General features: G+C 36.0%; 1 protein-coding gene across 1 annotated transcript in view; it reads left to right on the top strand.

Annotated features, from left to right (window-relative positions):
- Nucleotides 1-25898, top strand: part of PTPRQ (protein tyrosine phosphatase receptor type Q) — a 99796-nt gene that overhangs the window by 33655 nt on the left and 40243 nt on the right. Inside the window, exons 20-27 of the mRNA XM_005419270.2 lie at nucleotides 2599-2752; nucleotides 3240-3530; nucleotides 3755-4030; nucleotides 4809-4960; nucleotides 6104-6245; nucleotides 7869-8138; nucleotides 17774-18106; nucleotides 24486-24607. Coding sequence (XP_005419327.1) covers nucleotides 2599-2752; nucleotides 3240-3530; nucleotides 3755-4030; nucleotides 4809-4960; nucleotides 6104-6245; nucleotides 7869-8138; nucleotides 17774-18106; nucleotides 24486-24607 — 1740 coding nt within the window. The remainder of the gene's footprint in view (nucleotides 1-2598; nucleotides 2753-3239; nucleotides 3531-3754; nucleotides 4031-4808; nucleotides 4961-6103; nucleotides 6246-7868; nucleotides 8139-17773; nucleotides 18107-24485; nucleotides 24608-25898) is intronic.

Here is a 25898-nt window from a genome sequence, read left to right as displayed (position 1 = left end):
CTTGAGTGTATTGCTTACACTTAGCTGCTTTTAATAATCTGATACTTTGCTATGTCAAAACTTCTTTCATGTGTGGATGAAGAAAGGGACAGAAGGAAGAATTTCTTCAGCTGTAGCCAAAGATCCTAAGCTGTTTGCTTTCATCTACAGCCACAGTTAATTGTAAAACTTCCTAAAGTGTTCTATCCCCAGGGTACAATTAGTACGTTTCATCTTTTCTCAGTTTGTACCCACACAGCTTTTCCTGCTTACTGTTACTCTTAACTATGTGCTCCTTTTTTCCTCATATTTTTGAATTTCCCTAATATTTTTTCCTAATATTTTGTCATATCAGTAGTTAGAGATATCTCCTTGGGGTTCTCACAGTAAAGGAGCTACCTCTTAAAATAGTTTTTGTTGACCCACCAAAACCCTGTTATTCATGTTGGTTCGCTGAGTCCTTAACTGCCAGACAGCTGCCTAAATTGTAAAGGCCTTTTTAAACTAAGTGTTGAATTTTCAGCTGTTCATATCAATAAACTCCCATTAAATCTAGGATCTAAACTTGATGTGGTAGCCTTGACATTTTTACCTTGAAAACTCAGGTAATTATTTAAGGTCCTATTTAAAAAAAAAATCTGATTATTACATGTTGCTATAAATTACTAATTGTTGCTAACAATAATACTAATAGTAACAACAAGAGGGTATTAGAATTCTTCCTCTGGGCCAGATGATGTTTTCTGTCATACCTTGCTTGAGTATCAGAAAGTTTAACTAAATACCTTAGAATCTGATCTGCTGTTTCCTGTATCTTAACTTACCAAATATAACAAAGCTCTTTCCAGCCTTTTTCAGTTAGGTGTGAAGCTAGTATGAAATCCAAACTTCTTCTAGAAGAAAGTCATATAGTAAGGTGGAATTTTTTGTATTTTGACTGATGTTGACTTAACCTAATCTATTGGGCAAAACTAACAGTGTATTATAGTAATTTAATGAGTGGATACTCATATTCATTAAATTAAGAAAAGTTATACTCACAATTTGTGCAGCTTCTGGTCTGCATTCAAAACAAAGGTTTAAGTTTTCATTGCCAAACTGTTTACTTATTTATGTTATGTCAGTACTAGTGACTGCAGGCAAAACTAGGTCTTCAGATACAGACGTAAAAATCTCAGGGAAATGAATGAGAGTGTCACCTATTGTTTTCTGCAAAAATAAAAATATTTTGCCCCTACAAAAAATTGGTGAAGTGTTGCATTAGGTATATAAATTGATATGTGACAGACATTAGTGACAGACATAAAGATTGCATACTGAACAATCAGTTTGCACAGTATGGATTCAACTGTTTGATAAAGCATATCACAGCCTTTCTTTTTCAGAAAAAAAAATCCTTGAAAACTAACTTGCATTTTAAAGAAGTGGAGGGTGTGGATTTGATCTAACACCAAAAATAGGGGGCAGGCCAAATAGCTGGAATTGATCAGGGGGTTAGGCAAAATATTGCTGTGTAGGAAAGTTAGGATTTCTTTGGTCCTGAGAAGTGCTGTCCATGCCATCTGCTCAATAGGACAACGTGGCTGCTGGAGAGAAATGCTACTGGCTCTTTGAATCAGCAGTGAAGATTGGACTTGCTACCCAAAGCTTGATCTGAATATGCTTATGGGCTAAATAACTTCTCAACAATTTTCAAACCATTAACCAAACTGTGTTGAATCATCTAAGTCAGGTTCCTGTAAATCAGTGGATGATTCAACACATTCAACTTCAACTGATTGAACTTATGTGGTGTAGCTGAACTTACATAAATAATAGCCTTTATATTTTGTCTTTTCACCTTCCAAAATTGTTGATTCTAAATAGGAATGGCCTCCTTAGAGGTGCTGATCTGAGCACTAACTTGCTGTTGCAGTCACAGTATTAATGACATTTTTTTATATAGTTCAAAAGACACTGGGAATGGGTTCTGCTCCTATTCTTTCCATAGCAAGAAACTGCACAAAGGAAAAAAAAATTGTGTTGATGCCTTCAGTTTAACATGAGCCCACTCACTATAGATACTTCCTTAGAGATAATGGCATGGTGTTACTGCAAGGGACAACTAGCAAAAGGAACAGTTTATCAAGGGGTGTGGTGAGATCTCTGCTACTGAAAGATTCAAGTTCAAAATCTACTCTCATAAAAATAGATTAAAGAGAGAGACATCCTTTGGTTTGATTAACAATGATCAGTCAAAGCATGTGTGATTCATGTAATCTAAAAACAATTAGCAGATGCTGGGGTTTTTGGTAATTTTCTTGATGAAATATGGATAAACACACTGCAATATTACAGTTTTAATCCCTGAATTGGCATTCAACAATTACAAACAATAGAAGAAGCCAATTATGTACTCTGTAGTACTTACAGGGGGTATAAATAGACATCATAACATCAAGTATCTCAGAAAAAATCAGTACTCATTAGGAGTCAAAGCATAGGCTTATGTCTTCTGAGTGCTATGGTGAATCATGTCTCCTGCTGGTGGTGGTGATGGCTAAATGGGGCACTAGAAAGAGAAATCAATGAATAAAAAGCATTTTATGTGGTAACATTTTCTTTTATTTCTCTCTTTAGAATTTCACAAGTTATGGTAATGACAGCAATGTCAGTGTAGTGCTGGATGACTTGGCAAAATACAGCCATTATACTTTGTGGTTAACTGCAAGCACAGCATTTGGAGATGGAAACAAAACCAGTGAAAAAATAGATGTGTATACAGATCAGGACAGTAAGTTAATAACTTTTTTAGTGCTCATTGTATATTAGTGCTTTTATTAAATATTTATTAAATATTTTCTTACTTAAAAGTTATTTTACTGTTATGATGGCAAAGTTTAAAAAAGACCATTAAATGTGGTTTTTTGATGCTGCAATATTTATCTTTGCAAGGAAGGCATTTTGATCTGAGTCTTTCAAATACTAGAGCACATAGAACGTGGAGCACAAGCCTCTGTGGATACAAACAATAAAATTATTGTCTTAAGCTTTCATTAAGACTCTTTTCCTACAGAAATTTAACAGAAATGATTATTCATATATACCTTCAACCATTTTGATTTTGATATTGAAACACAAATTATTTTTAAAAGTTGTAAAAAATATTGTAACTGACACTTTCAGATTAATTATATTTTGAACAGTTATTTCTGGTTGGGGTTTGGATGTTTTATTACTGTAATCCATGCATTTAATTTTTTGCTTATTATCTCTCATAGTCCCAGAAGGTTTTGTTGAAAATCTGATCTATCAAAACATTTCCTCATCTTCTGTAAATGTAAGCTGGCTTCCACCATCCCAGCCAAATGGCTTAGTCTTCTTTCATGTTTCTCTAAGTTTAATGCAACTGGGAACCAGTAAGATATTATCTTTCCTTACTTACAACACAAGCATAATTTTTGATGATCTGGAGAAATACACTGATTACATTCTGAAAATCACACCAGCCACTGATAAAGGATCTTCTGAACGGCATACTCTGAGTCTTCACATAAGAACTGATGAAGATGGTAAGACTTTTTATTAATTCCTAAAGAAATATATTTAAAAAAACCCAAATAGCTTTCTAAAAGAAAAAATTGTTTATTTTTCTTGTTTCATTTAGTGTTTCTGTAATACAGTGACACAAACAACTGCTGCATGTTTCTATTTTAAGACTGAAATAGAATTTTTCATTGTAACTCATATTTTCTGAGATTATAGTTGCTTTTCTCTTTCTTATTTCTTCATATAGTCCCAGAATCAGCACCTGTAATGAAAACATTTTCAAATCTCTCAACTACCTCAGTTATGCTTTCATGGGACCCTCCTGTTAAGCCAAATGGTATTATAATACATTATGATTTAAATTTATTTGGGCCAGAAATGAATAGCTCATTCTCTACCACCAATAATTTTATCATTTTGGAAGATCTTCTGCCATTCACATTGTACAGCATTTATGCAGCTGCCAGAACAATAAAAGGACCTGGTCCCTCTGCTGTGCTTCAGTTCTACACAGATGAGTCAGGTGAGCAAATTCAATTGTAAACAACTTCAAAATATCAGCTCTATTACAGCATCCATCCTAGATCTGAGCATCAGACCTGTTGATATGAAGGATTAATTTTCCATTGGTCAGTGAGTGAAGAGCTTTCAGGCGAAGGAAGCACTGCAAGGCAAATGTTTCCTGAGTGCTCCTCCTCCTGCCACAGTGCACAAGAGGAGGTCACATTCTGCACAGGATTACAAAAATAACCCCATGAAGAAATATCTTTTGCCTTTGGAATGTGTTATGGTTTGCAAAGTGTCACGGATTGTGAAGCAAACAAGAGTACCTTTCTCTTCATCCCCCCTGTAATTGAAAAATGATAAAACATGGAAATATTTCTGACACATTCACACAGTTCTCCTGTACATGGACCTCCTCTCCCCTGCATGGTAAATTACACATCTTTTAAATGTATGATGAGTTGTGGTCCATATATGGGTGGAGGAAGCAAAATGTATTGCATTCCAGTTATATATGTAATACGACTTCTGATAAATGTCTTAGTTCTGACAGCAGGGATGTTTAAGTGATTAATAGATTTGTTAGATCTCTAAAAAGATCCCTTGCTGACTAAACATGTATTCTGGATTAATGGAATTTGTTTCATGTCAAAGAGGAAGAAAAAAGATGTAAATAGCAATAAAGTACTGTTGGCTTGAGTTCCAATACAAATTTTAACAAAAGTGCCTATGTTCTCCTGTATTGTTTTGCCTGGAGTATTTGTGATTTGGTACTCACTAGCATTTCTCTTTTGCAGTGCCATTAGCTCCACCCCAGAATTTGACCATTATCAACTACACCGCAGATTCTGTGTGGCTAAAATGGGATCCAAGTCCCCAGTCAAATGGTGTTATTATGAGATATAATTTTAAGATTTATCAAAACAACACTGAAAAACTATTTTTTTGGGTATGTTTATAATTAAGAGTGTATAATCTTTTAAAGTATTTTTTCATGCTTTAGGAAAAAAAAGTTTTGGCCAATATTTTAAATGTCTGTTATGCTCCTAGAATTATGAAGCTCCTATAAATTCCTATTTGCTAAGACAGTTTATTTTCCATCCCACCATACTAGTAATTCAATTTTTCAAATTAAACAGGAAAAATTGTTTGATTTTAATGTGCTTTGAGCTTCTAATGTTTCATTAACAGTGATATTTATTAATCTTACTTGGTATTTTAGTGTAAGCTTGATGTTAGAAAATGACAGAAGTTAGTTGCTTTGTGGCTACCTTTGTTTAACTATTTAGTACCTTATGGACTTTAAAGATACAAAAATTTTTACCATCTTAAAAAATAGTAAAAGCTGTTCAGAGGTCTTCATTAAAAAAAAATTGAAGAATAAGGACTGAGTAAATTGTAACTGAAGTAGATACTATATAAATGTTCAGGGCCAGGCTGGGTGAAGCTCTGAGTACCCCGTCTTATGGAAGGTTCCCTGCTCACAGTATGGAGGTTGAAACTGGATGGTCTTCAAAGGCACCTTCCAACCCAAACCATTCTATGGATCTGTAATTTTATGACTTACAAAATTTGATCAAGGCTTAAATCTGATTGCTTGGGTGGCCTCAAGGAATGTTCCGTGAACTGCAAAGGCAGCAAGCTGAGGTCAGGATTGCATCTCAAGCTTGGAAACTATGTAGTGAACCCTGTTCATCTGAGATGCTTGTAAAAGCTGCAGGAAAAGACAATGCTGCAGTGAGGTCTGCTGTTATTCCCCATTGTGGGAGGAAACGCTGGCATCATCCCAGTTTCTTCCATAAAGCCTGAAAGCCACTATGAGCTGTGAAAGAGAAACTGGATTCTACAGCCAGCTACTTTTGGAAACACATTCTTTAGGTAGTTTCATAGAAACCACCAAAGATCTGTAAGGAAGTAGAAGGTGAGAGGGGTTGATGTGAAGCTGGAAATACTTTTCAGTGTTTGAAAGCTACTCAGAGTGGAAGAGGCAAAACCATGGCTGTAAATTTTCTGTTCATTTCAGTAGGTTCAAGGTGAAGGCTACAATGTTTCTAGAGATTAATTGTGTACTAATAATATTTTCTTCCTTAAGAACATTTCAGGTTCAAACCATGAGGCAAACATTATTGGATTAGAACCATACAGCCCTTATTTTATCAGTGTCTCTGCGTTTACCAAGCTTGGGAATGGCAATCAGTTCAGTAATGCTGTCCACTTTACAACGATGGAATCAGGTTAGATATGACTTTTTCTAAGCTGCAGTTCTGACAGTTTTAAATACATTTATATGTGTTTTCCTTGTATGGTTGAACAAAAGTCTTCCTCTTCTCTCCAAAGAAAATATAACCTAACACTAACTCATTGTCTCTTGCCTGTGTAGCACTGATTCACATTCCTATTGTAGACTAGGTTTGAAGTCTGATTTCGGAAGTGTAGAATTAAAAATGTCCTCATCTGAAATGAGAGGCTTATATGGCTACTATAAATCTTTTAATAGCAACACAGATAAAGGGAGGAAAATTAGGTAGGTATCAGTCTTTGCAGATCAAAGCAATAATTCAGATCCCTGTGAAAATAACTGAAACACTAGCAGTATCAAAAGCAGCTGGATAAAAGATTGGCAAGTGAACTGGAAATTATATTAGACAAATAGAAATTTTTAAACTTTTTTTTTTTCTTTTTAGAATTTATTTTAGGAAGGAAGCTAGCCACTAAAAGTGAAATACATACGATTCACTAAAGAGAGCCTGTGGGTTTGTGAAACTGGCTGTTGTGCAAAACCAGTTTTGCACAACAAAACTCCTTTTCCAGGTCAGAGCAACCCCCAGCTCTGTAAGAGCTGTCAGTGCCAGGGCACAAGCGTGGGTTAGGGGGCTCCCAGGTTCCTCTACAATGTTAGCAAAGGGAGCATACCCCAAAATAAAAAGATCCCATATGATGACTACAGGTCTGCTAAGATCATGCTTCCAGTGAAGACTCTTTCCAGAACCAGTAAAGAAGAGTTTCTGGGGAAGAGTTTTACAGTTTATTGTACCAAAGAGTTACAACACCATCAGAAATCTGGACCATCACTGAGCTGGTTCAGTTTGGCTGTTGAACTCCTGCAGCTGAATGTGGTGCTCTTCAAAAGCCATAGTCATCCATCAGTTGTTTCATTTCATCACTGACATTCCATATTTGTGTTACTTTCTTTATTTCTCTTTAACCAATTGTTCATACATAATCACACTGTTTTCAAAGTGATTGTAGTATTTTCTACCTTCATTAATTTTTTATGAGTATTTTAAAAAATTTCTTTTGCTTCAGCCAGCAAATAGATGGGAAAAAATAAGTTGAAAGAATTGATATGAAAACTCTGAAATCTGCCCAGTGACCTCTGTAGAGAGAAATGTAATATAGAGCCTGAAAGAAATAAGGCTGACAGACATATAAGAAAATAGATGAATAAGGAGCTTCTACTGTTGATGCTGTTGCTATGTATATGCAATAGATAATAGAGTATGTATACTGTGTATGTTATAGTACACTGTGTTTAAAAACACATGGGGGAAATATGGGCAAAAAGTTTTGTTGGGGAAACAAAACTGAAGCCCACAACTAGGAAGAAGCCACATAGATGGCCTCTTTTCTCTGAAGTACTAAAATGAGTCACATTCATAGCAGTTGGAAAAGAATCATCTAATGAGGACAAAGTCATAGTATTGTTCTTTCAATGTGTTTTTTTATTAATTTGTCTGACACTGCAGTGTTTGACTCTCGCTATGAACGCTGTGTCTGCTTCTCTAATGATATTGTTGTGTGATTACAATTTTAGTTGTGTGTGCATGTTAATCTTTGGTGCCTGTGTATCCTTTAAGTGCCAGATGCTGTACAGAACATTCGCTGTATTGCAACGAGTTGGCAATCGATCCTAGTGCAGTGGGACCCTCCTGCTTCAGCCAATGGCATAATTACACATTACATCATAGCAATTGAAGGAAATTCTACAAATTTTTCATCTTCTGGTACACTGCATAATTTTAGAAATCTGCTTTCCAACATTACTTATCAAATTAAAATAAAAGCTGCAACGTCTGCTGGTGATGGTGAAGAACAGATATGCAATGCCAGTACACTTCCAGAAAAAGGTAAATAATTATTCAAGTTATTTTTTTGTTTAATTTAAATGATGACTATGAAACACACAGGCATGGAAAAACTGCTTCAATACAGGCAGTTAAATCATTCTGTTGTTTAAATTTCTTGCTAATAGTGAATGAAGAGAAACAGGGCTTCCTCTTTCTCCTGCTTTAGAACACACCTAGTGATGAGAATAAATTGCCATTTTTAAAAGCACAATGAGAACACCTTTTTCTATGTGAGTTTGAATAGTTATTTTATTCATTTATGATCACCTATTACTTTTTGTCATATAATATCTGCCTTGTTTCTAGCCTATTTAGCATATTTGAGACTATGTATGAAAAAATTTTTGAGAGTGAAATTTTTGTTGTTTTGCTTTTACTAACTGACAGTGATATGAATTCAATGGCAATAAAACTGTTCTGAATTCAGGAAATTGAGAAGAATTTAGCCTCTACAAGCAAACTTTTTCATAACTTTTCATGGGTAGGATTTTTTAAAAGAAGAAGGAAAATTGTGAGCGAAACACAAAGAAAAATGTAGACAGGTTTTCTGGCATTGAAGGGAAAAATTGTTACCCAAAGTCTGTCTTCCTTTTTCTCTCCACACACACACTTCACCTAATCTTGGCAGTGCTTTCATTTGACATATGAAACATGGAGATGATATTCTATGCAAAATAGAATTAGTTCTATGTGAATAGCTGTGTACCTATCTTCTAAGCTGAAAGTGAAGAGGAGCTCAAATCTGAATCAGGAAGTACAGGCCTATTTCAGCCCTCCAGTCAGGGATGATTTTTACTCTTGGGACTATTTATTGGGATTTTTTTCTCCTTTGGTGCTAGTTAAATATAAAAATTAAAAAAAATATGTAAAATGAGAAGCATCCAGATAAGATTTCACATTTCTTCTAAATTACAGGAGAAATTAATGCATTTAGCTCTTTTTTTTGTGTGTGTTATCTTAAATGAGATCAGTTTATGCAATGGATTTGAGGAAGTCTCTATTTCAGAAAAGCTGGGTAGTTAGAAAACACAGGGGTGGGATGGAGGAGCACTACTGTACCCCAGAGGCTTAGAAAACAAACCTAGCTTTTGTAATACTTTATTACTAAGTTTTTGAATAGCTTAAAAGATGAGTTGCAGCACTTGCATATACTTCAACTGAAAGAGTGAATTTTCTCAGATCTGGCAAATAATAAACACAAAACTCTGTGTCAGGAGCAAGGTTTTGGTTCAGAATGAGAAATGAAGGGGAGCAGCTCAGCTGTGCAGACTTGAGTCAGACATCGAACTTGGGGGAGCTCAGACTTACCCTTACTCTTAGATTCCCTGTTGCTACTTCCTGAGTGTCATGCACCTGCACTGGATCCCTCCTGTCCGCAAAGCCTTGGTCTCCCATTATGAGCTTTGATTTCCAAATTTCTTAAAATTAACTTGTGAATGTGCATGTCTGAATGAATCTAGACCACGTCTGTGTTGTCAGCTGAACTACTGCTGCTATGGTTCCAGATCAAATGGATGAGTTCCAAATGAGGACAAGCCTCTGGCTGGCATATTTTGGCCATCATTGTGAAAATAGCCAGGGTTGTACTTTGATGACTGCCCCTCCTCATGATACAGTCTATCCCACTAAAGCCTGGCCGCATCTGTTATTTGAACTATGATGTGGCACATTCATACACTTTTCTGATTAATATTTTCTGCCTAAATTGGCTTCCTTGTCAACAGCTCCCCTACAAATTCTGCCAGTTTGTGATCCCTGATAGTCTCGTTCTTTCCAGAACCTTGGCAATTTATGCCTGGTTCATCTGTCCTCTTGTTTGCTCAGAAGCTTCTGTTCATCAGCAGGGCTCAAAATCCAATTTTGAAAAGGCAAAGGCATTGTTTAAGTAGTAGACACCAGCATACCCTTACACAACATTTTACAGTGTTGTCTGGAAATAATGTAGTGAGCTGAGCTGCTGTGCTCAATGTTAGAAACGTGTTCCTGCATTTCTGGACATTTCTCAAATGCAGTCAGAACACTCAAAGCTTTCTTTTACACCATGGCTGCTGAGCAGCCAACCCTCAGAGCCAGAGCAAGACTGAACCTGCGCATGGAGTTCAGACTTGGAGATAGCTGCCTAGGAGGGATGCTACCCTCTGGTAACAGAGGAGAACAGGAGACTTCCTTGGATCTTGGAGGATGGGGGAAAGGCTTCTAGCAGTGATAAAGAAGCCTGACACCTGAGAAAGTTAATTGTTGGGATTTCTGAGAAATTTGGGAGTGGATATTGATTAGTGCTTGAGGAAAGACTGAGAAAGCTGTGGATTGAGCCTGGGCTTTAGGGAGAGACTGGTAGTGTCTTATAGTCCATGTTATAAGGAGTTGTGCTAGCAGGGAAAAAAAAACCCCAGTCTTTATTTTGTAACATTTGTTTCATGTGTCTTATCACTGGGAGTTTTCCTAAGTGAAGGATTTATACTACAACACATGTACTTTTTGCCACAAACTCTGCACTTATCCTTTCTTGCTTCATTGTTGCTTAGTCATATTTACAACAAACTAGTTATTATTAGGACATTTCCTTAGCTGTGTGTTTGCATGAATTGTTTTGTAGTGACTGGATACTAGGAATTGGAGATTCATGGATGGGAATGGAAACAGTTTTATAGCTGTTGTCAGCTTCTTATTTATGGTGGTCTAAGATTAGTCACAGAATATGTAGCCAGCACTGAGTCACTGACAATGCATTTATTTCTGACATAAAGTGAAATTGAATTTGGCTCAGTGTCTCACTGCATAGCATTTGACCTTTAAATTCTTGGCAAGAATGTTTGCCTTTTTTGAGGTAAATTTGTTCATAACTGGGTAAAATTAAACATCAATCATGAAACTTAAATTTATGAGGAGATTAGTAGTGTTTTTTGTCTAATCTAGCTCCACTGTCATGGTAAACCACCTCTGCCAGGTTGCAGTATGTTATAAAAGCTCTCAGCTTTGTAGTGGTAGTATTAGTTTGTGATTAAATACATTATAAGGGATATGAAAGATAATATAGTATATGTACACATGCATAAATGAGTTAGGATTTTATGACTGAATATATATCCTTGGATTATTTTCAAGATAATGCACTTACTAAAATGAAATTTCATTAAGGTTGAAAGAATTTTTAGAAGCAAGAGACAGCCATAAAACAGTAGGAAACTTCTTGAAAAAGCACACTAAAGCTGTGAATATTCAGTTAACTCACAAATCTGGGACAAGTGTAACAGTCATTCAGTTTACAATAAAAATAGAACAATTAAAAAAGCACCTGGGGGTATCCAAAGCTTGAATAATAAAAAGAAAACTGCTTCTGCTTTAAATTTTTTTCATTTAGATTTTTCTTTATAGACTTTTCAGTGTTTTCTGAGAATGTTAATCATATTGATTGCAGTATTAAGACACAGAGAGTAATTTCCCCACTTCTCCCCCTTGCTGCTAGTCATACCTGATATTATACCTGAACACAGTCTAAGAAGAGGTTGAGGCCCTCACTGTACTCCAGTGACAGTCGTTACCATTTGTTTTCTGCTAAACAGAGATGCATTCATGATGACTTGCATTTAAAAGAAATATGGCTAGGAATTTGCCCAAGAAGCATTTTTTCATTTAAACTGGGCTTCATTTTCCAGGCCATTAACTTATGGCTTTACACAGAAGTATACCTTCTGAATAAAGAAGAGTAGTACCTAAAGGAATTGGTGATGGGAAAGTTTCTCAGGTCTTTTGGTGTGGAGGTGGCAAATTAGCATCATCTTTTGTTATATGTGCACAAAATGTCGTTACTCTCTGCACTCTAAAGGTTCTGGATTTGTATCTCCAGAATGCCGGTTCCCACTGGAAAATGTGGGCTTTTTTAATCAAGACCTTTGAGAAGCACAAAGCATAGCAAGAGTTTAACGCCATCTTCACATCCAAGGAAATGCTGTTTCCGTCATCATAAATCCTTTTCTCAGGATCTGGCAGTTCATGACAGCTCTGAGCTGGTGTTACATGATTTTCCTCATTAAGTAGTGAAGAAAATGACAGATGACCATGATGCACTGGAAGAATATTTAAACCCATGCCCTCAAGTGGTTCTTAAAGCTGTAAGTAGGATGTGCAGCGTGGATGTTTTGCCCTGGTTATCCTGAGGAATCAGCCTGCTGAAGAGCCACTGAATTGGAAATGGCAGAGCTTCAGTGTCCCTTGTCACTATTGCAGAAAAGGGCTGTGTGTTTCACATGTTCAATCGCTGCTGCAAGTTCACACTTTAAAATTGTATTAAAGTAAAATCATCCAAAAATTTCAGAGTGAATTTAGGAATAAGAATCTTTGAAACATTTCTTTCCAAGATGACGAATTTTTTTCCAGATGTAATTTTCTTTATGTAATTTGGACTTCTTTACATCTTATGATTATTTGTCTGGTCCAAATTTAAGTTGATGGCTTTGAGGCTGATGGGAAATCTTCACTAGAAAAATGCAGTATCACTTGGTACAATGAAATTGTACTGGTGTGATAAGAAAGTTGATAATTTAGATGATTCATATAGCATACGATAAAGGAATTTTTGTCTTTTTATGTAAGGACTAGCTCAACTCTGCATTACTATATAAGAAATGGTGGTGACATATGTACAAAGCTGACATGGATAGCATCTACAGGTCAAATACAAATGTTTACTGAACAGCAGACAATGTTTTAGTTTAATGGAAAGCTGAACATTTAGACTTGAGTACAGGCAGCTTTTCACTACTCTTTTTAGCTTAAAGAAGTGCATTTCTCTCTAGATTTGCATGATTTTATTTTTCAGTACTTAGATCCCACAGCTGGACACTGAGTTTTCTAATGTGCTAAGGACTGAGAAACATGGTCCACAGAGGCTCTTTTAAGACATGCTCTCAACTGTGCAATTTCCTTTGAAGCATGTCTGATAATGTCAGTCCCAAATCATGGGAAAAATAGCCTACAGTTTTTTACATTTTTTATGTAAAATAATTTGAGTCCCATTTTAGCAAAATAATTTGAGTCCTATTCATGATATTTATACTAAGCAGGACTTTGTATCATGATGAATCCTCCTGAAGTTAGCATTCTATACCTGATTAGTATTTGGTATGATTAGGGTTATCAGCTTAACCCATGGAACTCATTTGTGTAACTAAACTTTCAAAATTTAATAGAGATAGTCAATACAGAATATTTCTTTTCAGTTATTTCTATTTTCTGAAGACTTTTTTTGGTGTGTGCCCACTGTTGTCGGTTCTCCTTTGTTCTTCGCTTTCCTCCTATTGACGCTCTTAATACCACCCAACAGACTTCCAGGCTGCCGCAGTCCTTTTCATCCAAACTCCAGCTACAAGCAGCTGTTCTGTAGGCAGGCTTTTTTTTTATTAACTTTGTTAGGAACTATGCCATATCATATTACTGTCTTCTGTTCACGGCCTGTGCAGCTGTAGTTGTTGCTTTCCACAAAAGTCTCTACAGAAAGTCATAACCTCTCTTTTCTCAGTAGATTTGTGTATGTGTCCTTTGCTGCCCTCAGGTTATCTTTGCATTGTGAATAAGGTGTTTTCTACCAAGTGTTTTTTTGTTAGTTTAAACCAGTTCTGCTGGCCAATTTCAACTTGATATGAGCCTTTCCACAAGTACTAGTGCTTTTTCTACCAAGAATTTCCTTTTATTTATGTTATCAAATAAAAACTTACTCCAGAGCAGTCCACCAGCTTTGGAAGGACTGATTAGCATTGTAGCCAGACGAGCATAGGGCTGAGATCTGCCAAACTAACTTCTATTTAGGTGTTTAACTTTCTGTCAACTTCAGTGAGAGCTCAGGCATGTAAATAGGTTTTAGGAGCTTAAAATCCCATGCGGATCTGATTTCAGTTATTTTTCATTGAAATTTAGGCATCATATGAACAATGGGAGATGAATCTGAAAATACCTCATTCCTCTTCCATTCCAAAAACTGAATTCACCAGCATTTCATGGTTAGCCTCTCTGCCAGCTCCCTGGCTGGCTTTCAAGAGCTGAATTAGAAGCTATTAAATGGGAAATTAGGTGGAGTACATTGCACCAAATGTTTCAGACTTAGAAAAACTCCCTACTCCCAGAGATAGCTGAATTATAGCAAACATAATACAATAGGGAAAGACTGTGAGATATGTGATGAGACTTAAGGGATCCTATGTATGATTCTTGGGAAATTTAAACTTGGGATTAGGATGAGAATTTCCACTAGCCAATCAGAGAACCGTCCTCAGCAATTAGTTTCTTGCAATACCACAGTCATAACCTTTTTCATGCCCTTTCTTTCAGTGCACCTTTCTGGAAATTTGGATTAATAATACAATTCCCATTAGGTACATATCAAATTGTCAGTGTATAAGAATCGATAATAAGTTTTTATACAGTTCCAATGTAACCTGAAATAATAATTGAAAAATATGCAGTTTCTGGATTCCATAATTTTTAGTGTGAACAGTGATCACTTCATCATAGTTAAGTCATGTTTAGAAAATTTAGACAAGCTGCATGATTACTCTAGGAAGCATGGAATGATTTGTTCAAATCAGTACCATCTGTGGAGAGAAAAAGTTGGGGGAATTTTAGTCATTCTTGAGGAATGGAAATCTGATTCTCCATGCTAGAGTAATTGTAATCCTCTTTGTATCTGTAACCCAATAGCATAGCTGTCTTGAAATTGTCTCTGAACACAATCACCAAATTCAAGAGATGCTGTGCCACTGGGTGTCACTGCTCTTCACTGGGGCCCTAGGACCAAAGCTCTTTGATCTGCTCCAGTTTCAGGTCATATCTTTTCATTTGTTCCAATGAGTGATTACATTTATGTTTGATTTGCCTAGGTAAGGAAGGAGACAAAATTAGCTTGATTTTAAACTGACTAACGTTTAAGGCTCTGATTCCATTTTAAAGGTCTTTCTAGAGAATGACAGAGAAAATTTTACTGTGAATTCTGCTGACTGTCTCTTGATTTTTAGGTTACAAATATTTTGTTTATATAGGTCTTCATAAACTGGAAAAAAGACAACATAAAATAGTTGTCCAAGCTTTTGTGTCAAAGAAGAAATGCTTGTCTGATTGTCTACTATCAGGATACCTGCAAGTTTATCTTTTAAAATGGTGGTTTTCATGTAGTGTTACTTACTGGGATAATCCCAGGTGTTCCCTTCAGCCTTGTGACGATAATGTGTATGGGCATCCTCAGCAGTCAGTGGGAAAAAGGACAGATAGAAAGAGAAACATCATTTCTCCACCCTCCATTCTTCCCCCACTTTCAGTGAGTTTGTCTCTTTTCCAAATACAAGGAAGGCACATAGAGCCTGGATTTATTAGAATTTTGTTAGTCTGCCAGAGAGCCCACAAATCAAAGCCACCACCATTTTGCCTGATACAATTTGTAGTTCTGTCAAAGCCAAGCGTCTTTTCCTTCTTTACTGCAAAATTGCTAACACTTGGTTATTTTTTATGTCATCCTGCATGTTGAAAATAAGAGAACCAGGTACTCTCCTTAAGAAGAAAAAGTCACCATGGTGTCTAGGCATTGCTCTTCCTTTGTCTGTGACCAACCTCTTTAACCTGCCTTGTTTTAGGTGCAGAGACTGCAGTTGTGCCAGCCAGGGCTTAACCAGCTGCACATTTCAGCAAGTGAAAGTATATATTTCCACCTTCCTTCTAACACCCAGCAACTAACCAGTTACTATCTGCTTTATGACAAACCCTAGTATCTGGGTTGGAATATAGCCCAATAGTTAGTTTTCGATTCTATCCCACATTTTATCATTATCATATTTGAGTGTGCAAGAAGTTAAATTTTTGCAGTATCTTAACAGATATTAACAGGTTACATTACAACAGAATAGAAGATTTATGGAAGAAAAATACAGGTATTTTCTACTAACCATGTAGTATTTCTCTGCCTTTATTTTCCATATAGTAGTAGTCGAACTAGGACATTTCTTGTAATTTACAAAAATAGCTAATACAGCTTATATAGTTTTTATGACAATATTGCAGTTATTTTTTTGAAAGGGGGCAAATTAACTATTACATCCCGAAATCTGAGCAAGCAAGAATGGTACTGCATGTTTTGATATTTTTTACTGCTTTCTGTACTTATGTTCATGCTAATAGCAGCAGAGAAAAAGAACTTCAATTTTGATAGCCTGGAGTATAATGATGGAAGTTGTCTTTAGCAAAGATTTTTTTAATATAGTTTGTTTTCATTCTGTGTCTGGTTAGACTGTAGCAAGATGGGGGCCTATGGGGCTGTTGCATGTTGGGGGGTTGGGTACTTGAGCATGAGAGCTCAGTGGAAGAACAAGAGATGGCCTGTGGTTCTCTGCCTACTCTCTCTCCTGCAGACTCCTGCTTTGGGTTCATTTGAAAGGATTTTAATTTCTCAGCCTTTTCATCAACACAGCTTTGTCTGATTCAGAATTTATATTTCTTGTTAAATATCCATATTTAGTGGAGAAGTTTTATCTTATTATATTGTGATAATTTTAATAAACAAATTGTTGCAGACAAAAGCAAACATCAGATATTCCCATAGGGCTGAAAGAAAAGAAAAAGGAGTGTTCTCTCTTTCTTCCCCAGTAACGTTGGTCTGGGATCCTTTTCCTCTTTATGTAAGCCTTGGGATTTCTTCAGTTTCAGTTTGAGGATGTATCATGTGTTTTTCTTTTACCAGTGATACCTCTTCCCCCAAAGACTCTAAAGCACTCTTTAAAGCTATGTGCACACAATGATTTCTGAGCTGATTTTTCTGCACAGTTTTTTGCCATAGAGAGTATTAGTATTATCTTACAGAGTCTTAGAGATAATATTAGCTTTCCCTATGACTATGTGATATAGCACAAAACCATATGTTCAACTGGTCTGTGAAATCTGGGAGTACACTGCTGACTCAATATAGACAGGGTAAATGTGTGTACGTGCATATGTATGTACATATAAGCACCGCTTCTGTCTCATGGATGTGAATATAACTTCATATAAATAAGTGGAAGCAAAGTTTGTGGGAACTTTATTTTTTATCTTTTATTCGGCTCTTTCTCTTAATGTTCTTGTAAAGCACTGCTATAATGCCAGACAAATATATTGCATGTATTGATACTTTTCATTCAGAAGGTGTAACAGGAGATTTACAAAACTTACCTGGATGTGTTGTGTGAGGATTTCATGTACCAGCAAGATAGAAGGAGATACATGAGTATTTCTAATGAGGACTGAAGAACCCCAGTTAGAACCTACAGTAAAAGATGTTATGGGTAGCATAGAAAAATAACTTTGTGTAATGTTCCCTCCATTAGTTGAAACAGTGACCCAAAAGTAGCAATAGAAATGTCACATCTCTCTAAACTGGTCCTACATCCCATGCCTGCAAGAATTTTTTTCTTTATTTCAAAGCTATAGTAAATGTATGCTACCTAAATATGTACACTGTGATTCATGCCATTGGAAATATTGCTTATTAAACATATTAGTTTGAATCTTGGTCTTTAGATATGTTTATTAAAATATGTTTTCAACAATGGATAAAAGTCGTATAGTTGCAACCACTTTTCGTTCAAATTAAGGTATCTTACAAGTGTTTTAATTTGTAGTTCCTAGTGCTCCCAGGGATATTGTTTTTTCCAATGTGCAATCAACAAGTGTGACCTTGCATTGGAGATCACCAAAATCTATCCTTGGCTACTTTCAAAACTACAAGATTACCACCCAGCTACAATCCATCCACTGCAGTGACTGGGAGGCTATGGAATGTATTGAATATGAGATGCATCAGTATTTATATGAAAATGTCATGGATGACTGGGTAGAAGACACAGTGTATGAACTGAAAAAATACAGATGGTACAGATTTGCTGTTGCTGCCAGTACAAATGTTGGTTATGGCAGTTCTTCACCTTGGATTTCAACTCAAACCCTTCCTGGCTGTAAGTAAGGATGTCTGCCATGTTTCATAATGCTATAACAATGTGATGTTCATTTAAATAACAAGAACTGTTGTTGAAGTTATTTCTTCATAGACCTACAATATTGGTAAAGTCAATAAGGATTTATAGCAACTCTTGACCTACTATATATATATATATATATATATAATATAAATTGTGTGGTAGGTGTACATACCTAATACTGACTGATACTTCAATGTATTTTGTGTACTCTTTTATATTTACTACTTACCCAACAGTATTTCAATCCTCAGCTGTACTACACGTGTAGACTTGGTAAGTCTGAATTTTTGCTGGTATGAGTTGATATGCCATTTTCAATACAAATTCACCTGTGGGGTGTGCCAATGTAAAAGTATTTTTTAAATTCTTTGACTAAAAAAAGTTGCAAAAATTTCCTGAAATCCTGAAATCCTGTTGTGTGCAATGGAATTGAAGCAATAGTTTCAGAGGGATTAAGATTTCTATCCAAAACCATATCCACCTACCGAGTTTACTAATCAGAGTAGCCATGAAACATGTACAGGATTGCCATGACACATAATAGAACTCTCATGCCTCAGCTGAGGATTTAAGTTTCCAAGTAAGTGAAGAGGTAGTTGTCATAAATAAGTCAGCACAAAATATTTGAGAGAAGGGGACATGAAACATAAATTATTTAGGCAGTTGTCATGGGAATATATGATCTTCCCTACCAGTTTGCAGCCATCCTAGGACAGACAATATCTTAGATCTGGCCTCTGTAGAACGACTGAGAATCACCACAGATTGCCTGACTTAATCACATCTCTTTTAGTAATTTCCCCTTTCAAAGTAGTAGTAATAATAATAATAATAATAGTAATAATAGTAATAATATAATAATAATATAGCTACCAGTTGCTTAAAGAGCTGTGTACCAAGGACTACTCAGTGGTCCAGATATTTAGCTTGTCCCACTCAGGTTTTTATACTCATGTGATGTGTGGACACTGTGATAGTAAACATCGTAACAGCCTGACTTTTTTATAAAGCTCAGAAGTAGTCCTTGGGATTGAGAAGTGCTGGAATCAGCTGCAGAGTCATTTTCATGTGCACTTACTTTCTTTGTCCAGTGACTCATGGGGAAGCTCTGCCTATAAATCAGTGCAACATTTTAAATTAAGGGAAAGAAAAAACCCAAAAAACCCAAACGGAGCAGAAAATAGATAATGGAAGTTCTGCACAACTTAAGCAACTCTTGAGCCAGCAGCTCTGGGGAGATTTCTTACTATTAAAATGATAGAACTCAGCTGCTGACATATGCAAATACTTTAAAAAAAATTGTTGCGGAGTTAAAAAAAAAGTTAGGGAGTTAAACTGGAAGGGGAAGCAGATAATGAAAACACATATAATTGCATACAGTTAGGATGCTTTTTATGATTTCTTCTTCAGAGAGTGATGATTTGGTTTAAGAGAGAGCTAGTTTCCTATCCAGTCCCATGCCAACTCAGTGTCATTCTCAGCAGCAGGTCCTCTGTGTGTTCTATTAGATAGTTTACAAGTGGTGGGGTAGAAAGTATAAAAGTTCCACCAGTTCTTCCAGCCCAGTGTCTGGGGCTGCTGGCCTGTATCTGTGGTGATGGAAGTAGGCAGCAATGAATTTCCTGTGAGTTAGACTGGTGACACATCAGGAGATAAGCTGCCTATAAAACACACCGCTGTGGAGTCAAGGCAGCATGGCACTATTCCAAATGTCATGTCTGGGCACTGGTCTTTGTCCTGGGGTAATGGCAATCAGCTGAGGAGGAAAAAGAAGACAAAGGTGACATGACACATCTGGGTAGCCAGCGGGCAGCTCTGTCGTGCTTCAGCAATGCTAGGAGCCTCTGTGAGCACTAGCTGATTTTTAGCAAGGTCAGGTTTCTATGTACCTCATACTTTTCATAGCCTAGTTTTTAGAATTGCTGTTAAAAATCCCCTCAGTTCTGCTCTTTCTTTTGCAAAGGCTACAGCCTATATCAGGAAAGAGCAATTCAGAATGCACCAAGCAGATTCGGCACTCTGGGCAGCCTTGTAACGTGTACGCAGAAAACAGGTGTTGATCTCCCTCTCCTTTCCCTCATGAACAGGGCCAAGCATCCTCTGGATTAGCCCGCTGATACACAGCCAATATACATGGTCTGTTAGGGCTTAAGAGTGCTTAGCTGCTATGTAAAATACCCTGAGTACTTAGCCCATAAAATCAATGGGAGTTGTGTTTGCACATTTGAGGGCAGAAGTTAGGCGCTGTTTCACTTGATTTTCAAGGAGTGCCACTGTAAGACATTGTTTCTACCAAAGGTAAAGTTACTTTTGTTGTGAAATAATAGTTAAAGGATTTTTTCTTCATAATTCATTGTGTTCTCAGATATTTGTATTTTTCTAAAACACAAAGAAGATATTCAGGTATTCTCTAAAGCCTAAAGAAAATATTCAAGTATTATATTCAGGAAGTTATTTATTATCATATTCAGGAGGAGCATATAAGGTGAAAACTGTTAGACTAATTTCCCAGAATATAAAGAGAAGAAACCTCAAGAGCAGCAAAAATTACATAAAATAATTCCTAAATGTTTTTTACTGAGGACCTGATGGTTGTGCTAAAGCAGAAATACCTAATAAGTCTGACTATCCAGGGTGTAAGGTGAGGATCTTAGCTGTTTATTTCAGTTGTTCATTATGAAGAAAAAATGTAAGGCTATAGGAATTATTTTCAAGATTCTCTAACTTATTTGCAAGTCTCAAACAAAAAATAATGTCAGTGTTCTGTACTGAGAGTGGTTATAGAATTACTCTGTGAAAATACTATGGATTGCTAATGCAGCCCAGTTCTCACATCACACAGATAAACTGTTCAGCCTTCCGTCTTGCAGATTAATCTCACAGGAATTGTCTTACTGTCTCATAAAGTAGTGTGATAGCACCATTACTACTTAGCTGATTGATTGCCCAAGAGCCAAATCTATTCTACAAGATTAAATATTTCCATCATAACTTAGATTTATATAGTTACCAGCACAGAAGATCACAGTGTTGTGTCACAGTAAAGGAAAGGGCATGAAATGTTTTCCATAGCTATGGAAACTTTGTTCCCTCACCCCTACACTTACCCCAAGTTTCACTATTACATTTATGAGGAGAATAAGATTGGCTGAACTTAGGCTTTCTGAGAGAAAAATAATCGTGGAGGGTCAGTGTTAGATGGAAAATGAATGACAGTAAGATCACTGACCTCATTTTGGATCTCAAACAGTTACACAATGCAATGCGTTTTGGTAAACTGCCAAGTCCTCTAATGCCAGGATACACTGAGGTACAAAGGAAAATCCCAGATGTTTGAATGTCCCATGAAGGCCAGGACGTACAAGCATGGGGCAGAGGGTTATGCTTCTCTTTTCAGCGCCTTCTTTCCCAATCCCTGCTGATACCCAGTTGCTTGGTACTATTAAAGAAATGTTTCTGTGTGATGAAAAGTAATGAGATTTCACATCTTGTTATGTGTTCCTTCTTCCGGAAAGCTTTGCCTGGCAGAACGTGTTTCTCTTTGTTTGTTACATTTCCTCAAAAGTAAACATTTGAAAATAATTATGGGCTAATATAAGATATAACTGTTTTAAATCACAAAAAAACCCCCTAGATGCTTAAAAATTAAATAATTGAAGCACACACTTTATTTTTGCTGGGAAAAGGAAAAAAGGAGCTGATCCTAACCAAACTGGCAAGCATGAATTTCTGTTAGAAAACTGGAGTAATCAGTCTTATTTTTGAAGATTATGCTAAATGATGGGCTATCCAGACTTATCTTCAAACTAACACACTTAACTGCTTCCTTAGCATCAGGACACAGATGGATGGGAAAGATGACCCTGACCTCCATAAGACCCACATTCCTGTGCAAGGATAGAAGCATGATAATCAGGAAATGATGGTTATTAGTTACAGAAAATGCATTATTGTGAAAACCAGGAGAAAAGTGCTTATGAGAGGAAGTGATTGGATTATGGGGGAATGAGAGAATAAGACTAGGTCATTTCTCCAGAGTAAATTGCTGTGATTTATAAGAGAAAGGGGGTAGTGATATCATGGCTTCATACTGACCAGATTCATTTCACAAACAAACCTAAATCAGAATGCGGCAGTCATCCACTGAATCAAACACAGATTTAAAAAAGATGTTTTTTGTAAGACATAATACATGTCAGATACCTTTAATTTTCTGATTTTCTCCCCAGTTATACCTGTAATTTCAGAAAATGTTCCTACATTTCAGTATGATTTGGTTAATGTACGATATTTTACTTGCATAATGAAATAAACCACGTATTAATATTTAGATGTACTTTGAACAAGAAACTTAAATATAGCATACTCAATCAGAATTTTCTTGCAAATATCTACAAATACATCAAGTACAAACTGCATATGGAAATTAACCATATAAGGAACTGCAGACTGTATAATTTGTAGATGATATTATGCTTTAAAATTATTTCACACCATCTAATGCATAACTGCAGAGTCCATTAGTTCTATAAAAAACAATGGAAAATTGCCTTTGGAAACTTGGTTGGTTTGAAAACTAAGGCCCAAGAAGCTATATATATATATATCTATATATATATATATATATAAAATTTTATACTGTTTTTCAGAAATTTACTTTTGCAATAAAGCTGATAAATATCATTGCCACAGTTACTAGAAGCATTGTTTACTCTGAAAGGCTGTTTGGTAACAAGCCTGACATGCATTACCTGAAAAATAGAATTTGTGCTTATTCTAATTTTCAGGGACTGTAGTTGCCCTTGTATTTTGTTTTATCTTTTGTAGCTCCCCACTTGACAGCCAGCCTTCTCTGAGCACTCTGCTCTTTTACCACCCCTCATGTGCACTCACACTTCATGCAGTTACACTCCATTCCGTTGTTCCATGCTCTTCAGTATTTTTGGGGACTGCTTCCAGTGGTTGAACTTGATCCTGCCTATAAAGTCTTGTATATTCCTGCTAATCCCAGCACAGGAATCTAATTCCTGTATCCAACATGCTAAACTCATTTTAGCACCTTACCTAATCCCAAATATTTCTCTTTTATTCTGCAGTGATGGTGCCAAATTTTCACCTCCATAGTGTAAAATTTTATTATTTTCCTCATTAATCTTTCACAGATAACTGCAACAGCCACATACTTCTTTCCATATTCTTTTCCTTTTCCCACCCTGTGTTCTTCCTGAACCAAGTGGCCTTGTACACTCTCCAATTTTTTTCCTCATTTAGCCCTCTTACCTAATGATTAATAGTGGCAAACTACATATTCATGTGTTAATCTTGTTTGAGAAAAGAGACTTCATCTTCTGATTAGCATAGGTATGATCGCTTTAGTAATTTTTTAGAATATATTGTTGAATGATATGGATACTTTTGTGGTAGATTGAAAAGAAGGCACCATGAAGTCAAGTTCTGGAAATATGCACAAATAATTTTTTGTTTTTTAACAGGTTGCCCAGTGTTACTTTCCACAGTTGTCTTTTTTTTTTTTTGTAGTGCATCCAAAAGCAAGGCGCCCTGGAGCCAATTTCTGTGATTATCTACAAATCTGTTGTCATTCTATTCCAAATTTCATTTCCCTGAAATTTAAATGGGTTTTATGAAAAAATCATACCATTTGCTGAGAATTGCTGAGTTGTTACCATGATTTCATAAATTTCTTGTTCATGAATAAGAAATAATTTGGTTAATTCACATATCACCTCAACAAATGGAAATTTTTGGGAAATCTTATTTCTTAATGTGAACATTCTTGCCCTCTTGCAATTCTTACCAATTCTTTTGTTTGGGTTTTCTGTATTTTCTCAACATGCTAAGAATAAATTGAAAGGAAATGCAGAAAATTATTTCTACTTCTAATTTCTGATACTACTGGAATTTTTTTCTAGCATGCAGAATTTGATGTCTTTTCACAATTTCTTGTTCTTGGAATGATTCATTTGACATAAAAATATATTATACTTGTCTATTTGTATAAATATTTGCATATATTATGCTTGTGTCATGTGAAATACTTATAAAGAACTTGTAATTAAATAACCCTATAATCTCAATTTAAAATGAAGTCGTGGGCAGTCCATATCCTAGAAAAATTGTAGTGGTGGTTATAATGAAAGATGTATTTCTAAATCACATGGTGTGACTTACATATGAAAAAAAGAGAAAAATTATAGTTATTTAAGCAGTGTGTAATCTTAATTGTGAGATAAAGTTTTATTTTCAAACCTCTACCGGCCATTAAAATTATACTGGGTTATTTTTTGTGCACTTTGTTGGCCATGATTCATTCACAAACACTTTTTTTTTTCTGCAGCTCCAGATGGTCCTCCAGAAAATGTGACTGTTTTAGCTACATCTCCTCACAGTATTAATGTCAGCTGGAGTGAACCTGCCATCATTACAGGACCAACGAGCTACCTCATAGATGTTACCTCAGTAAGGCAACCCTGTTTTACTCAATGGTTATACAGATGGTTGGGGATATCAATACCACAGCAATAGAAATTGCAGGACAGACATAAGTGGGTTGAAAACCATATAAATGTGTCTATTTCCACAGAAATTCCACATAAGAATTAATTGTACATTTATTCATTTTTTAATAGGAGATAAATTAGTTGGTTCATATTAAAAAAATGTGCTAATGAGAGGTCTTGGAGGGAAAAAAGTGTATCTATAAATGTACGCAGGAGAACAGTAGTTGAGCTTTGTGGAAGTGGACCTCTTTTTAAACGTAATGACTTTTTCTTCTTCAAAGGAAGGGAAGGATCATTGCAGTGATTTTACAAACCAAAGTGGAGAGCCTAGCAAAAGGAAATGACTTATACAAAGTTACACAGCGCCAGAGGGCAAACTTTAAAGTCAAGCTAGATTTCCCACTTTGCACTTGGTGCTCTGTCCATCAGATTAGTCTATTTTGGTAGCATAGTAATAACACTTTTTTCTCCTTGATCTTTATAACCAAAAAAAGCTGACATAAGAGGAAAATTCTGGTGGCTTTTCTCTTTTCATCCTCTACTGCACTTACAAAACTCCTTAAACCCACCATTAATAAATCCCATTTCCTGCCCTGTGGCAAGATAGGCATCTTTCTAAGTTCAAGCCCATGAGAAGTAGGATATAAGTTCCATGTTCTGCCAGGAATTATACAGAGAGGGCTGTAAGTGAAAATAAGAAGTAGCTTACCAGATGTTACCTAGGCAAAGTTGCTGCTTACAATTTCAAAAATGTTGAATCATTCTGTTTGAAAAACAGAAGGAAAAAATTAAAAGTCTACTTCAAACTATTTAAGGCCTTTAAACAGAAATTTAAGTTTTCTGAGAAGAGAGTAAGACTATGTGTGTATATTTAATTTTTCTGATTCTGTCATAAGGATTACTGATCTGCTAATATATTAATGCTATTTCTGCAATCAAAATGTCTAAGGAGATAAGTAAAAAAATACCAAATATTTTTAAGCTACTCAAAAAAGTTACAAGAGAGAGTAATGTATAGTCTTGTAATCTTCTCTTCCTCTAAGTTCATTGTACAACATGCAGAGAGAAATCTGCTCAGTTCTGAACAGGCTTAGTGCAGCAATACAATGGCAGGATGAAGGATGTATGACAAGGGGAGGACTTACAGGGGTGATTGCTTGGCCCAACTGGTAGGTCACTAAAAACTACATAGCAAGTTTTATTTCCTCTCTCATAAAGTAAGAGAAGACTTCTTCCTCGTAAACAAGTCC

This window comes from Geospiza fortis, unplaced genomic scaffold, assembly GCF_000277835.1.
Source record: "Geospiza fortis unplaced genomic scaffold, GeoFor_1.0 scaffold166, whole genome shotgun sequence".
In the NCBI taxonomy this organism is placed as follows: domain Eukaryota; kingdom Metazoa; phylum Chordata; class Aves; order Passeriformes; family Thraupidae; genus Geospiza; species Geospiza fortis.
Note: the sequence above shows the minus strand (reverse complement) of the source record. Positions and strands in the feature narration are given on the sequence as shown.